At 41.7% G+C, this 15,770-nt stretch overlaps 1 protein-coding gene across 1 annotated transcript; it reads left to right on the top strand.

The window, feature by feature from the left end:
* The first annotated feature begins 220 nt into the window (after nucleotides 1-220).
* Nucleotides 221-10,261, top strand: LOC309960879 (placenta-specific gene 8 protein-like). The gene is made up of 4 exons (XM_082837868.1): nucleotides 221-539; nucleotides 2,090-2,214; nucleotides 7,594-7,708; nucleotides 10,055-10,261. The coding sequence occupies exons 1-3, from the start codon at nucleotides 440-442 to the stop codon at nucleotides 7,696-7,698; spliced, it is 330 nt and encodes a 109-aa protein (XP_082693994.1). The 5' UTR covers nucleotides 221-439; the 3' UTR covers nucleotides 7,699-7,708; nucleotides 10,055-10,261.
* The last annotated feature ends 5,509 nt before the right edge of the window (nucleotides 10,262-15,770 follow it).

Genomic DNA, 15,770 nt, shown 5'->3' with positions numbered 1-15,770 from the left:
TTATGTTGTTTTTCTTTCCCTTATGTTTTTAATTCTCAAATATTGGCAATAGTCTGGAAATGTTATGCTAAGTTAGCTGAATGTGACTAACCCTAAGCAGGAGGGGTGCAATGAAATGTCTTCTGAATTGGTATCTACGTTATATCCAATACAGTTAGGTGTTGAATACTGTTTTGGTTTTGTTTTCACAGGCAGTACCTTTTTGAACTTAGTCTTAAAAATGAATCTAGGGGCTTCCCTGGTGGCGCAGTGGTTGAGAGTCCGCCTGCCGATGCAGGGGATACGGGTTCGTGCCCCGGTCTGGGAAGATCCCACATGCCGCGGAGCAGCTGGGCCCGTGAGCCATGGCCACTGAGCCTGCGCATCCGGAGCCTGTGCTCCGCAACGGGAGAGGCCACAACAGTGAGAGGCCCGCGTACCGCAAAAAAAAAAAAAAAAAATGAATCCAGTTGTTTTGCAGCCAAGATATGGCGCAGGAGGTGCGACGGTTAGTGACTGGCAAACCGGCGTGTTTGACTGCTGTGATGACGTGGGGATTTGTAAGTGCACATGGTCGTTGCTTTCTCCTGGGCTACAGTCGTGCAGTTGCTGACATAACAAAAATTGTTTGCTTATCCTCTCAAGGGATCCATGTTTTATTCTAGAACTCAGAGGTCACAAGGTGGAACCACTGGGCAGATTTTGCCACAGGATGTGTTTTGTTTGTCCTGTATATAATGACCCCTCTTGCTGTATTAATTTTAAAATAGTAGGAACCATATAAAAATCAGAGCCCACATAAAAATCTAACTTTCCAATCTAGATTTCCAGCTTCTCTTAAAAATTTGGAAAATCTGAAAAGAGGATTCCTCATCCTCAACTGGCAGAAGTCAGTTGCTACCGAGTATTAGCTAAACCCATTCAAAGGGACCATCACTCTACAGTTTGCCATATTTATGTCCACCATCCACTATTGGCTATTTTGTGGGGTTTTTCCAACTATTTTACTCATTTATTTTTACTTGCCTGTCCTTGAGTTTGTGATTCTTGTCCAGATCAATCACCTCTTTTTATATTTTTCACCTCTTTAGTATCCCTGTGTTCTTGATGTGTTTCTCCAGTCTTCTCTTTACCTCTTCCTTTCCCTACAGTGGTGAGTCTGTGTTTCTGGTTTTCAGTATTCATGTGACTCTTGTGGCTGTTCCATTTCAGGAAGCTTTCAGTTTAATTCCTTCACACTACCCAACACACTTTTGTGTAAGACAATTTCCTTGTTTCAGAGTCTATTGCCGAAAGAGTTGCAGACATTCTCTGTGTGGCTGGTCTTTCCACTGTCTTGAAAAACAGCCTCTTTTCTTTGTATATGATGGAAGTTCCAAGTTCAGTGGAGATAGCCTTTTGCTTAAAGCCATCAATCAAAAAACAAGAGCTTTCTTATCTCATGTAGGATACAGTCATATCAAAACTCTACTCTAGAACTTTTCAAAATAGACTTGTACTCAGCATGTTTGCGAACAGTTTCCTGTTTGTTGCTATTTCCGTAGGCCCTTTTTTGTCTTATATGGACTCTTTAAAGTGAAATTTCAGTATGCTTTTTAAGCTTTTGATGCCTATACCCCTTAACTTTTACTTGCTTCAATCCTCATAACCATAATAGGCCTCTACTCTTTGCCAGAACAACCATCTAGAATCTGTTTCCTACTGCTCTACTCATTTTTCCAATTATTTCTTCACTCCATGTTTTCTGACCCTAAACACCCTCCCACAGTTTTCAGAGGGTTTCTCAGACCCCCTGACGCCACAAACTTCCTATTCAAGGATGATCCAAATGTAAACAAGGGTAGGGAAGAAATAATTTGGACGTGCTCAGATCGGCAAGGCAGGAGATTTTGCAATTAAATCTGACCTGGCATATGACAAGTCAATTTTCCCCACCTCCAGGAGTGTAGGGTCCAGAAGCAAGACATAAAGAGCCAGGGGACCCCAGTGTTTTCTCTGAATGTCCATTAAGGCCATTTCCTGAGTGAGCATCTTTTTGAAAGCGGTGTGATTAAGTCAAACTCACGATGACCCTGACTGATTCCTCTGTGTGATTTCACCCTGCCCTCAGGCCTCTGTGGGACTTTCTTGCCCCTGTGCCTTTCATGTCAGATTGCCTCTGACATGGACGAATGCTGCCTGTGTGGAGCAAGTGTCGCCATGAGGACCATGTATCAGACCCGATACGGCATCCCGGTGAGTCACCCACGTCCACTGTGAAATAGTTATCCAGACAGGACAGGCCGAGGGCCTTCCTTCAGTCTGACTGGATCTCCATGATTGCCCCCCTCACCATCATGATTTGACCCTAGTCTTTTCTCCACTATCATCCTAAATTTTTTAAGTGATTTACAAAGACCATGTGGCTATCTATCCTTTGGAATATATTCATAATAAAATCTTTTATTGATCCAATAGATATGTCTCTGAAAAAGTTGCTGGCGGCGAGCAGGTGAGGGATGGAGGTCAGCACAGAATCCTTAATCTCTCCTGGCTTTACTCAGAGTCAGAGGACCCTGCAGGGTGGGTGACAGTTGCTTAGAAAGCATTGGGTAAAAAAGGGGTGTATGATAACTCCCCTCAGAGCTGGCACATTGGTGAGACAGTTACCTCACTGGTAACTCATATGCCAGTGTTCATTCATTCAAAAGGGATTATTGAGCATCTAGAACGTTGTTAGGTCATAAGCTGAAGTTCACTCATTCAACAGGGATTTATTGAGTACATAGAACATGCAAAGTACTATTACAGGTGTTAAAGACACATAAGTGAATAAAGGAAATCAAAATCGCTGTCTTCATGGAGCTTACATTCTTTTTTTTTTTTTTTGAGATTTTTATTTAACATAATTTCAGACTTAAAGTTGCAAAGATGGTACAAAGACTTCCTGAATATGCTTCACCCAGATTCCCCAAATATTAAAAATTTGCCACATTTTCTTTATTTTTTTCTCTTCCCTCCATCTATCTATGTATCTCTTCTATTTTTTTCTGAATCATTTGAGAGCAAGTTATAAACGTGATAACCTGTTATCTCTATTTCAGTGTGTATTTCTGAAAAACAAGGACATCCTCTTACATTACCACAGTGCAATTATCAAAACCAGGAATTTAACATTGATACAGTACTATTAGGTAATCTATGGATATCATTTAAGCTTTACCAATTATCCCAATAATTTTCTTTAGATGAAAAGAAAGTCAATCTGGAAGCAAACATTGTATTCAGTTGTCATGCCTCTTTAGTCTTCTACAATATGGAAGAGTTTCTCAGTCTTTGTCTTTTTTTTTTTTTAATGAATACAGATCAGTTATTTTGTAGACTATCCCTCCGTTTGGCTTGTCAAATGTTTCCTGATGATTAGACTTAGGTTACACACTTTTGGCAGAAACTCCACAGAAGTGATGCTATGTTTGCTTTGCATCACATCAGGAAGCACGTGACATCAATTTATCTCATTAGGCGTGATGTTAACTTTGATTCCTTGGTTAAGATAGCATCTGTCAAGATTCTCCATCACAACGTTGCTATTTTCCCCTTTATAATGGATAAGGACTTTGTAGAAAGATGTAAATATCCTGTTCCTCATCAAACCCTCACCCATCAAAGATTCTTGCCGCATCAATTACTACTATGATGGTTATCAATGGTAGAGCTCAGACACTAATGGAACAAGATAGCTGCAATATAACTAAGTAAGAGTATAATCTATAGGATGGCGATAAGTGCAACAGAGAAAAATAAAGCAAGGAAGAGAGGGCTTCCCTGGTGGGGCAGTGGTTGAGAGTCTGCCTGCTAATGCAGGCGACACTGGTTTGTGCCCCGGTCCGGGAAGATCCCACATGCCGCGGAGCGGCTGGGCTCGTGAGCCATGGCCGGTGAGCGTGCGCGTCCAGAGCCTGTGCTCCGCAACGGGAGAGGCCACAACAGTGAGAGGCCCGTGTACCACACACACACACAAAAAAAAAAGCAAGGAAGAGGAATAGAGTATTGAAAGGTTCTAATGTTGAATAGAGTTATCAGGAAAGACCTCAGTAAGAAAGTAAACACCTAAAAGGATGAGAGGATGACTCATCTGGGGAAAGTCCAGGCAGAGGAAATAGCTAGAGCCAAGGTCCTGAAGTAGAGCTTACCTGGAATGTTCCAGACACAGCAAGCAGCCAGAGAGGCAGAAATAGTTTGAGGGGGTGGGGGGAGGGAGGCGGGAGCGTGGAGAGATAATACAAGATGACATCAGAGCATTAGCAAGAGTTAGACCTTCTAGGGCCTTGGAGACCATTATAAGAACTTTAGCTTTTATTCTAAGTGAGCCGGAAAGCCATTAAAATGCTTTTAAACAAAGAAGTGACAGGACGGATTTGTGTTCCTGAAAACTTAGCCTCTGCCCTGCTCATTGTGACCGAGAACAAGTTATTCGTCTTACTAAGCTTTGGCTCCCTCACTGATAAAATGGTAAGAATAATACCTCCCCCAAGGTGGCATAGTAAGAGTCACATAAGATCATGCATGGAAAGGACTTAGCACAGGGCCTGGCAGGTAACTGTTGTTATCTTTGTTCTTAGCTCAGCTGTCTTCTCCGCGCAGGCTACATTCCTCCTGTGGGCTTGCCCAGCTGCCTGTCTCTCAGCACTTCCTGCAGCTCTCATTTATGCCACTCATTTATGCCACTCTCATTTATGCCAGCATAACTTAACACAGGGGTTCTTAACTTTGTGGCTGTCCCATAAAGTTCCCAAAACTGTACACTAAGTGTTGGGTGTATGTAGTTGTGTACATGGGTGTGAGGGTGAGATTCTCAAAGTGGCCCGACCATAATGGCATAGAGGAAGGGGTGCTTAGCTGGATTCTGGAGATAAAGGTTCTGGGAACAGCTCAGCAAGTAGCTAACTTTTGGACCCTCTGAGAAGTCATTTGTCAGCATCAGTTTTCTCATCTGTCGTGAGAAAGTTGTGCAAGATGATTTCTAAGGTCACTTCTAGGGTCTGGGATTCTATGCTATAATAAATTTCCTTGGTATACATTAAATAAGTGTATTTATAGACAACGTATCTCTCTTCTTCCTTAGAACAGACTTCAAAAATCGCTAGTAAACCCTAGGACTGATTTATATAATTCAGGTTCTTTGCTTTGTTTCCCGTTTGCATCTATGCAAACTTTTATAGGCCTGCTCCAATACAGCCTCTCTGAACTGCCCCTCCCTTCATGGACACAGTCAAGACAGCATCCCTTTGGCTAGGGCCACAACCTCTGTAGCAGAGGAGAAAGAAAAAAAACAACCACTGATTGAACGCCTAGGTGCTGGGACACTACCTTAACATATATGTGCTCATTTACTACTTACAAACTCTTTATGGTGCAGGGATTGTTATCTCCACTTTATAGATATGAAAACCAAGAATGAGAAAGGCTTAAGGTCACAGAACATGTAAATGGTGAAATTCGGGCTCAAGCTTATTTTGACTTGGAGTCAGGTCTGGTCTTTCCCACTTGACCATCTTGTCTTCCCAAATTGAAGTGTATTCAGCCATGTACCACAATTCATTTGTTTATTTCCTCAATGATTCTGTAAACAAAACTTCTTTTTTTAACAGCTTCCAAAAAAAGTGAAGCACCAGTCCCCTTTCCCAAACAGAGTGATGAATGCAAAATCTTTGCTTCAGGCACCCACTTCCCAAGAAGCTGCTCTGGTCAAGGCGTTTATGTCCCTTATTAACTTCAGCATGGTATAAACCTGTAGTTCATTTCCTCTCATTTGAAAAACGAATGTTTTTTTCTTTTCTATATTCTCTATATTTGTATTATGAAACAGACTTAGAAATAGGGTGTGTTTTCTAAAGGTTTCCCTAGGTCTCTCAGCAAATAATAGTGGGACTTTTTCCCCCTAAAAACTTCCTGTGGTAAAAGACAGACACAGACATGCTGGAACAGAAAAGTGGTTACATCCTTGTTGAATATTTTCTTCCTTGTAGCATATAATATGTATTCAGTAAGTGTTGGTTTAATGAAGGTTTAAAAGATAAAAAGAATAAAAATAAACAATGAACTAAAGAATGAAAAAAACAAGTACTTTGAGGAAGGGTTAGAGGATGCTTTATCAGGGAAAAAGAGAAGGCCAAGAGACTGAATTTTCTTCAAGCTGAATATCCATTCCTCCATCTGATGAAGGTCACATCATTAGAAGATTTCTAACATTGTTATCTAGTTGTCCACTCTTTGTCCCACATGCTTTCTCTGTTAGATGAACATCAAAATCACTGTAGCAAAGAAAAAAAATTTTATGAAAAATAAATCACTTATAATCTCACCATTTAGGAGCTCCCAATCCTTATAAACTAAATCTACTATAGATCTCTCTCTCTCTCTCTTTCTCTCTGTCCCTGCTCACACTGTAAATTGGGAGTTGTATTAAATTCAACATTTTAAAGAATAAGTGCTATCCAAAAATGGAGTTCAAAATTATTTCAATCAGTCAAGACACACAGTCATAGAATCTGGTTGTCAGACTAGAACCCTCAGATCACTCGGTGCCGACTACACAGGGCAGGAGTCCCTTCAAGGGCATCTCTACCCAAGGGCATTAAGACCCAACTAGACCTACCATGGAGAGGGCCCTCAAAACTTTGCAAAAGGCTTCCCTGGTGGCGCAGTGGTTAAGAATCCGCCTGCCAATGCAGGGGATACGGGTTTGAGCCCTGGTACGGGAAGATCCCACATGCCGCAGACCAACTAAGCCCGTGCGCCACAACTACTGAGCCTGCTCTCTAGAGCCCATGAGCCACAACTACTGAGTCTGTGCACCTAGAGCCCATGCTCTGTAACGAGAGAAGCCACCGCAATGAGAAGCCCACACACCACAATGAAGAGTAGCCCCTGCTCATTGCAACTAGAGAAAGCCTGTGCACAGCAATGAAGACCCAATGCAGCCAGAAATAAATATAATAAATAAATAAATTTATAAAAAAAAAACTTTGCAAAGCAGCCCATTCTACGAATGAATAGTGGCTTTTCCAGACACTATTCATTCTCTTCTTTCTTCTTTTTCCCGTACTTTATATATCCCTCCCTCCCTATGGACTTCCTCCCTTGCAGAATAGCATGAGGGATGTCAATAGAAATGGCTAGAGGGATACAAGGTAAAGCTTTGTCTGGCACTATACTCATAACCAATTGGAAAAATTGGTGCATTACACAACTGGCTTTAAAGGGAACTATTCCACATTAATAAAAATAATACATAAACCAAAAGTTTTCTTAAAAAGAAAAAAAAGAGACAACAGATGATAGACAACTGGGGCTATAATTGTAACCTGCAGATCATTTGAAATGGTATGTTATTATGAAAAGGGCACTGGCTCGAGAAGAGAAAGACCAATCACTGCCACTAATTTCTGTGATCTTAGCAAGTCAGTTAACTTCACTTGGTCATCAGAAAAGTGGGGATAACGTCACAGAATTCTCATGATAAACAAGTGACATAAAATGTATGTTTTAAAGAGGTATGAAAAGTTAAACAAATGCAAGGAATTGTATGACTGTATTTATAGGCTACATGTTGATCCGTTTGTTTTTTAACAGGGGTCTATTTGTAATGATTTCCTATGTCTGGCATGTTTCCCTTTTTGCACCCTTTGTCAACTCAAGCGAGATATTGAAAAAAGAAGAGCAATGAATGCTTTGTAAAATATGCAAGGTAAGTTGGTGGGAATTCTTTGATTTGTGAGTATCAAAGCAAATTCTCAAGGACATCTTTGATTCCTTTTGTACTCTGTCTCACCGATACATGAGATGTCCATTACCAAATGGGGGGTAAATGACTTTCAATGGCCAGCCTACACCAATCAGTTGGGAGTCAGCTTCCCAGAGCCTGGGTAGAGAGGGCTAACCCCGATTGGATGGGAAAGAATTCTGTGATTTGTTAGGATGTCTGCCACATGTAGAGTGGCCATGTGATGTACCAAATAAACATACCACATCTCATCCATAACTATCTTAACTACATCATGATTTAAGGTAGTAGAGACACGTGTACGACAGAACATTCATTTCCCTAAGCCTAGATCACAGGTTCACTGCTGTCAACAGTAACCTATTGAGATGTTACACTAAGTGTGACTGTGTAATATATCTAGTTATATGTTCTTGTCAACTCCACAATATTGAAATAATAATTCATTCTCCAAAGTGGTAGAACGCTATCTCAGTCTCTATAAATTAAGTGTGGACAGTTCACCCAGTTATCCAAAAGGCCCAAAGTTCCCGTTTAGGAAGAAGAGTACTGACTTTTTGGTGGCAGTATGGTCAAAGTTGGGCAGCTACTCATTTACCTAGTTTCCTAAGCTCTCCTGGTCACATTTTTCCACCTTTTTTTTTTTTTTTTTTTTTTTGTGCGGTATGCGGGCCTCTCACTGCTGTGGCTCTCCCGTTGCCAAGCACAGGCTCCAGACGCGCAGGCTCAGCGGCCATGGCTCACAGGCCCAGCCTCTCCACGGCATGTGGGATCCTCCCAGACCGGGGCAAGAACCCCTGTCCCCTGCATCGGCAGGTGGACTCTCAACCACTGCGCCACCAGGGAAGCCCCTGGTCACATTTTTAATCCTCTCAGTTCTTCCTATTTTTCTCAGGCCAGAGAGCAATGGCTTACTCAGTCCTGCCTTTCCATCACTTACTGCCAATCCCATTGAATTTGTTATCAAAGTTTTATTTTCACCTGGAAATAGCTATTGTCTACAAAGTCTTATCTCCCAAAGTCTTCAAAAGTGTTTGGTCAGGATGGTGCCTTCGTGAGTATGACTGGTTGGCACTGGCACAGTCTGTCTCCCTCTTACTTATTTTGCCCACATGCAGCACCAAATGATGTCCTCTTCATGAACAACTTAGCTCATTTCATGTTGCATTTTAGTACCATTTTATTTTGTTATTATTATTTTTTATAAATTTGTTTATTTTATTTACTTATTTTTGGCCGTGTTGGGTCTTCACTGCTGCACGCGGGCTTTTCTCTAGTTGCGGCGAGCGGGGGCTACTCTTCGTTGCGCGGGCTTCTCATTGCGGTGGCTTCTCTTGTTGTGGAGCACAGGCTCTAGGCATGCGGGCTTCAGTAGTTGCGGCACGTGGGCTTCAGTAGTTGCGGCACGCGAACTCAGTAGTTGTGGCTCACGGGCTCTAGAGCACAGGCTCAGTAGTTGTGGTGCACAGGCTTAGTTGCTCCCCAGCATGTGGGATTGTCCCGGACCAGGGATCGAACCCGTGTCCCCTGAATTGGCAGGCTGATTCTCAACCACTGCTCCACCAGGGAAGCCCCTAGTACCATTTTAGTATCCTAGTATTTGTCTTCTGATTGCTTTCTTCAATGACTGATGTGCTTTACTCATTTACAAGCAGAGTCAAGATGGTGAGTTTTCTTATTCTTTTTCCTCCTTGTACCCTACATCCTGAGAATTGGCTGTTGTTTCTCTTCCCTAGCATTGATGTTTCTTTAAAGCCCTTTGTTACCAATGTGGCTCAGAATTTTGCCAAAGTAGCCCTAGTCCCCTACTTAGAATGTGGCAGTTTACTGGTCTAGTCATCCAGTTAATGAAAAAAATTGTTTTGGGGTCTCTGCCTTTAGGAGTCTCTTACCTTCGCATGTTTGGTGAGTCACTGCCATTTGATAAGAGGGGTTAGCTCTGGCAATCTACAGAGCATTCTGTTGGTTTTCCCAACCACCTAGCAATGGTGCCTGATGCATAGTAGGCACTTAATAACTAATGTGGATGAGTAAATAAATGCAACTTTCAAGCAAGGAAGCATAATGAGGCTCTAACCTAGAAGACTCATCTGAATCTTAAGTAGTGCTTATGACTCCTCCAAGTAGGCTGTACTGAACCAGGGGCCATTATTTGGTATAGATTTTAAATATGCAGCAATTTGGCAGTAGGGTAGCAGTGGAATGAAAGTTTTGATACTTGGAACAAGATAATGTAAAGATGGAATTGATAAGTCCTAATTCATTCATCGATTTAGTCTTTCTTTCCTTTTCTTTTTCTGATTTCTACAGGTCAAATTCACTAGTAGTGAAAGAAAATGCTGGAATGAAATACTGCATCTATTCAGTGCTATCTCACCTCAAGTCTTAAGAAACTAATTCAGCTAATCATATGGTTTCAAATGGCTTCAAAACATTTTTAATATTTGGTTTATTTTGAAAGAAATATATTTCTACTGCTGTTCTCTGAGATGAATGCCATTAAAAAATTAATTTCCTCAACGATTCTTGTGTCTTTAAATACTGCTTCATGGAAAATTACAATATGCTTCTTTTAAAAATGAGCCCAACAAAGCGGGGAGATTCCCGCACAGAGGATCGGTGCCGACCGGCACTCACCAGCCCGAGAGGCTTGTCTGCTCACCCGCCGGGGCGGGCGGGGCTGCGAGCTGAGGCCGGAGCGCAGGGAGAGGACTGGGGTTGGCGGCTTGAACATAGCCTGAAGGGGTTAGTGCACCACAGCTAGCCGGGAGGGAGTCCGGGGAAAAAGCCTGCACCTGCCGAAGAGGCAGGAGACTTTTCCTTCCCTCTTTGTTTCCTGGGGCATGAGGAGAGGGGTTTAAGAACGCTGCTTAAAGGAACTCCAGAGACGGGCGCGAGCCGCGGCTAAAAGCGCGGACCCCAGAGACGGGCGCGAGCCGCGGCTGAAAGCGCGGAATCCAGAGACGGGCGCGAGCCGCGGCTGAAAGCGCGGAATCCAGAGACGGGCGCAAGCCACGGCTAAAAGCGCGGACCCCAGAGGCGGGCGGGAGACGTTAAGGCTGCTGCTGCCGCCACCGAGGGGCCTGTGTGCGAGCACAGGTCACTCTCCACACCCCTCTTCCGCGGAGCCTGTGCAGCCCGCCACTACCAGGTTTCCGGGATCCAGGGACAACTTCCCCGGGACAGCGCACAGCGCGCCTCAGGCTGGTGCAAAGTCACGCCGGCCTTTGCCACCGCAGGCCCGCCCCGCACTCTGTGCCCCTCCGTCCCCGCCGGCCTGAGTGCGCCAGAGCCCCCAATCAGCGGCTCTTTTAACCCCATCCTGTCTGAGCAAAAAACAGACGCCCTCCAGCGATCTACACGCAGTGGCAGGGCCAAATCCAAAGCTTAGCCCTGGGAGCTGTGAGAACAAAGAAGAGAAAGGGAAATCTCTCCCAGCAGCCTCAGAAGCAGCGGATTAAAGCTCCACAATCAACTTGATGTACCCTGCATCTGTGGAATACCTGAATAGACAACCAATCATCCCAAATTAAGGAAGTGGACTTTAGGAGCAAGATCTATGATTTTTTCCCCTTTCCTCTTTTTGTGAATGTGTATGTGTATGCTTCTGTGTGAGATCTTGTCTGTATAGTCTTGCTTCCACCATTTGTCCTAGGGTTCTATCCGTCCATGGTTTTTTTTAATTTTTTTTCTTAATAATTAATTTTAATAACAATATTATACTTTACCTTCGTTCTTTCTTTCTTTCTTTCCGTCCTTCCTTCCCTCCTTTAGACAACGAATCATCCCAAATTGAGGAGGTGGTCTCTGACAGCAAGATTTAGGATTTTTCCCCATTTACCTCTTTTAGTGAGGGTGTATGTGTATGCTTCTATGTAAGATTTTGTCTGTATAGCTTTGCTTCCAACATTTGTCCTAAGGTTCTTTCTGTCCCTTTTTTTTTTTCTAAATAAGAATTTTTTAATTCAATAACTTTATTATACTTTATTTTATTTTTACTGTATCTTCTTTCTTTCTTTTTTCCTTCTTTCCCTCCTTCTTTCCTTCCTCCCTCCCTCCCTCCCTCCTTTCTTTCCTTCTTGCCTTCTTTCCTTCTTTGCTTCTTTCTTTCTTTCTTCCTTCCTTCCTACCCTCCTTTCCTTCTTTCTTTCCTCATACTTCTACTAATTCCCTCTACTTTTTCTCCCTTTTATCCTGAGCCGTGTGGATGAAAAGCTTTTGGTGCTCCAGCCAGGAGGCAGGGCTCTGCCTCTGAGGTAGGAGAGCCAACTTCAGGACACTGATCAACAAGAGACCTCCCAGCTCCACATAATATCAAACGGCGAAAATCTCCCAGAGACCTCCATCTTAACACCAGCACCCAGCTTCACTCAACGACCAGCAAGCCACAGTGCTGGAAAACCTATGCCAAACAACTAGCAAAACAGGAACACAACCTCACCCATTAGCAGAGAGGCTGCCTAAAATCATAATAAGGCCACAGACACCCCCAAACACACCACCAGACGTGAACCTGCCCACTAGAGAGACAAGATCCAGCCTCATCCAACACAACACAGGCACTAGTCCCCTCCACCAGGAAGCCTACACAACCCACTGAACCAACCTTAGCCACTGGAGACAGACATCAAAAACAGGAGGAACTACGAACCTGCAGCCTGCAAAAAGGGGACCCCAAACACAGTAAGATAAGCAAAATGAGAAGACAGAAAAACACACAGCAGATAAAGGAGCAAGATAAAAACCCACCAGACCTAACAAATGAAGAGGAAATAGGCAGTCTACCTGAAAGAGAATTCAGAATAATGATAGTAAGGTTGATCCGAAATCTTGGAGATAGAATGGACAATAGATTGGACAAAATGCAAGAATCAGTTAACAAGGACCTAGAAGAACTAAAGATGAAACAAGCAACGATGAACAACACAATAAATGAAATTAAAAGTACTCTAGATGGGATCAATAGCAGAATAACTGAGGCAGAAGAACGGATAAGTGACCTGGAAGATAAAATAGTGGAAATAACTACTGCAGAGCAGAATAAAGAAAAAAGAATGAAAAGAACTGAGGACAGTCTCAGAGACCTCTGGGACAACATTAAACGCACCAACATTCCAATTATAGGGGTTCCAGAAGAAGAAGAGAAAAAGAAAGGGACTGAGAAAATATTTGAAGAGATTATAGTTGAAAACTTCCCTAACATGGGAAAGGAAATAGTTAATCAAGTCCAGGAAGCACAGAGAGTCCCATACAAGATAAATACAAGGAGAAATACGCCAAGACACATATTAATCAAACTGTCAAAAATTAAATACAAAGAAAGCATATTAAAAGCAGCAAGGGAAAAACAACAAATAACACATAAGGGAATCCCCATAAGGTTAACAGCTGATCTCTCAGCAGAAACCCTACAAGCCAGAAAGGAGTGGCAGGACATACTGAAAGTGATGAAGGAGAAAAACCTGCAGCCAAGACTACTCTACCCAGCAAGGATCTCATTCAGATTTGATGGAGAAATTAAAACCTTTACAGACAAGCAAAAGCTGAGAGAGTTCAGCACCACCAAACCAGCTTTACAACAAATGCTAAAGGATCTTTTCTAGGCAGGAAACACAAGAGAAGGAAAAGACCTATAATAACGAACCCAAAACAATTGAGAAAATGGGAATAGGAACATACATATCGATAATTACCTTAAATGTAAATGGACTAAATGCTCCCACCAAGACACAGATTAGCTGAATGGATACAAAAACAAGACCCTTATATATGCTGTCTACAAGAGACCCACTTCAGACCTAGAGACACATACAGACTGAAAGTAAGGGGATGGAAAAAGATATTCCATGCAAATGGAAGCCAAAAGAAAGCTGGAGTAGCAATTCTCATATCAGACAAAATAGACTTTAAAATAAGGACTATTAAAAGAGACAAAGAAGGACACTACATAATGATCAAGGGATCGATCCAAGAAGAAGATATAACAATTGTAAATATTTATGCACCCAACATAGGAGCACCTCAATACATAAGGCAAATACTAACAGCCATAAAAGGGGAAATCGACAGTAACACATTCATAGTAGGGGACTTAAACACCCCACTTTCACCCATGGACAGATCAACCAAAATGAAAATAAATAAGGAAACACAAGCTTTAAATGATACATTAAACAAGATGGACTTAATTGATATTTATAGGACACTCCATCCAAAAACAACAGAATACACATTTTTCTCAAGTGCTCATGGAACATTCTCCAGGATAGATCATATCTTAGGTCACAAATCAAGCCTTGGTAAATTTAAGAAAATTGAAATTGTATCAAGTATCTTTTCTGACCACAACGCCATGAGACTAGATATCAATTACAGGAAAAGATCTGTAAAAAATACAAACACATGGAGGCTAAACAATACACTACTTAATAATGAAGTGATCACTGAAGAAATCAAAGAGGAAATCAAAAAATACCTAGAAACAAATGACAATGGAGACACAACGACCCAAAACCTGTGGGATGCAGCAAAAGCAGTTCTAAGGGGGAAGTTTATAGCAATACAAGCCCACCTTAAGAAGCAGGAAACATCTCGAATAAACAACCTAACCTTGCACCTCAAGCAATTAGAGAAAGAAGAACAAAAAAACCCCAAAGCTAGCAGAAGGAAAGAAATAATAAAAATCAGATCAGAAATAAATGAAAAAGAAATGAAGGAAACAATAGCAAAGATCAATAAAACTAAAAGCTGGTTCTTTGAGAAGATAAACAAAATAGATAAACCACTAGCCAGACTCATCAAGAAAAAAAGGGAGAAGACTCAAATTAATAGAATTAGAAATGAAAAAGGAGAGGTAACAACTGACACTGCAGAGATAAAAGAGATCATGAGAGATTACTACAAGCAACTCTATGCCAATAAAATGGACAATCTGGAAGAAATGGACAAATTCTTAGAAATGCACAACCTGCCAAGACTGAATCAGGAAGAAATAGAAAATATGAACAGACCAATCACAAGCACTGAAATTGAAACTGTGATTAAAAATCTTCCAACAAAGAAAAGCCCAGGACCAGATGGCTTTACAGGCGAATTCTATCAAACATTTAGAGAAGAGCTAACACCTATCCTTCTCAAACTCTTCCAAAATATAGCAGAGGGAGAACCACTCCCAAACTCCTTCTACGAGGCCACCATCACCTTGATACCAAAACCAGACAAGGATGTCACAAAGAAAGAAAACTACAGGCCAATATCACTGATGAACATAGATGCAAAAATCCTCAACAAAATACTAGCAAACAGAATCCAACAGCACATTAAAAGGATCATACACCATGATCAAGTGGGGTTTATTCCAGGAATGCAAGGATTCTTCAATATACGCAAATCTATCAATGTGATAAACCATATTAACAAATTGAAGGAGAAAAACCATATGATCATCTCAATAGATGCAGAGAAAGCTTTTGACAAAATTCAACACCCATTTATGATAAAAACCCTGCAGAAAGTAGGCATAGAGGGAACTTTCCTCAACATAATAAAGGCCATATATGACAAGCCCACAGCAAACATCATCCTCAATGGTGAAAAACTGAAAGCATTTCCACTAAGATCAGGAACAAGACAACGTTGCCCACTCTCACCACTATTATTCAACATTGTTTTGGAAGTTTTAGCCACAGCAATCAGAGAAGAAAAGGAAATAAAAGGAATCCAAATTGGAAAAGAAGAAGTAAAGCTGTCACTGTTTGCAGATGACATGATCCTATACATAGAGAACCCTACAGATGCTACCAGAAAACTACTAGAGCTAATCAATGAATTTGGTAAAGTGGCAGGATACAAAATTAATGCACAGAAATCTCTGGCATTCCTATATACTAATGATGAAAAATCTGAAAGTGAAATCAAGAAAACACTCCCATTTACCATTGCAACAAAAAGAATAAAATATCTAGGAATAAACCTACCTAAGGAGACAAAAGACCTGTATGCAGAAAATTATAAGACACTGATGAAA

This window comes from Leucopleurus acutus (assembly GCF_964270905.1).
Source record: "Leucopleurus acutus genome assembly, chromosome: 4".
NCBI classification, from domain to species: Eukaryota; Metazoa; Chordata; class Mammalia; order Artiodactyla; family Delphinidae; genus Leucopleurus; species Leucopleurus acutus.
Note: the sequence above shows the minus strand (reverse complement) of the source record. Positions and strands in the feature narration are given on the sequence as shown.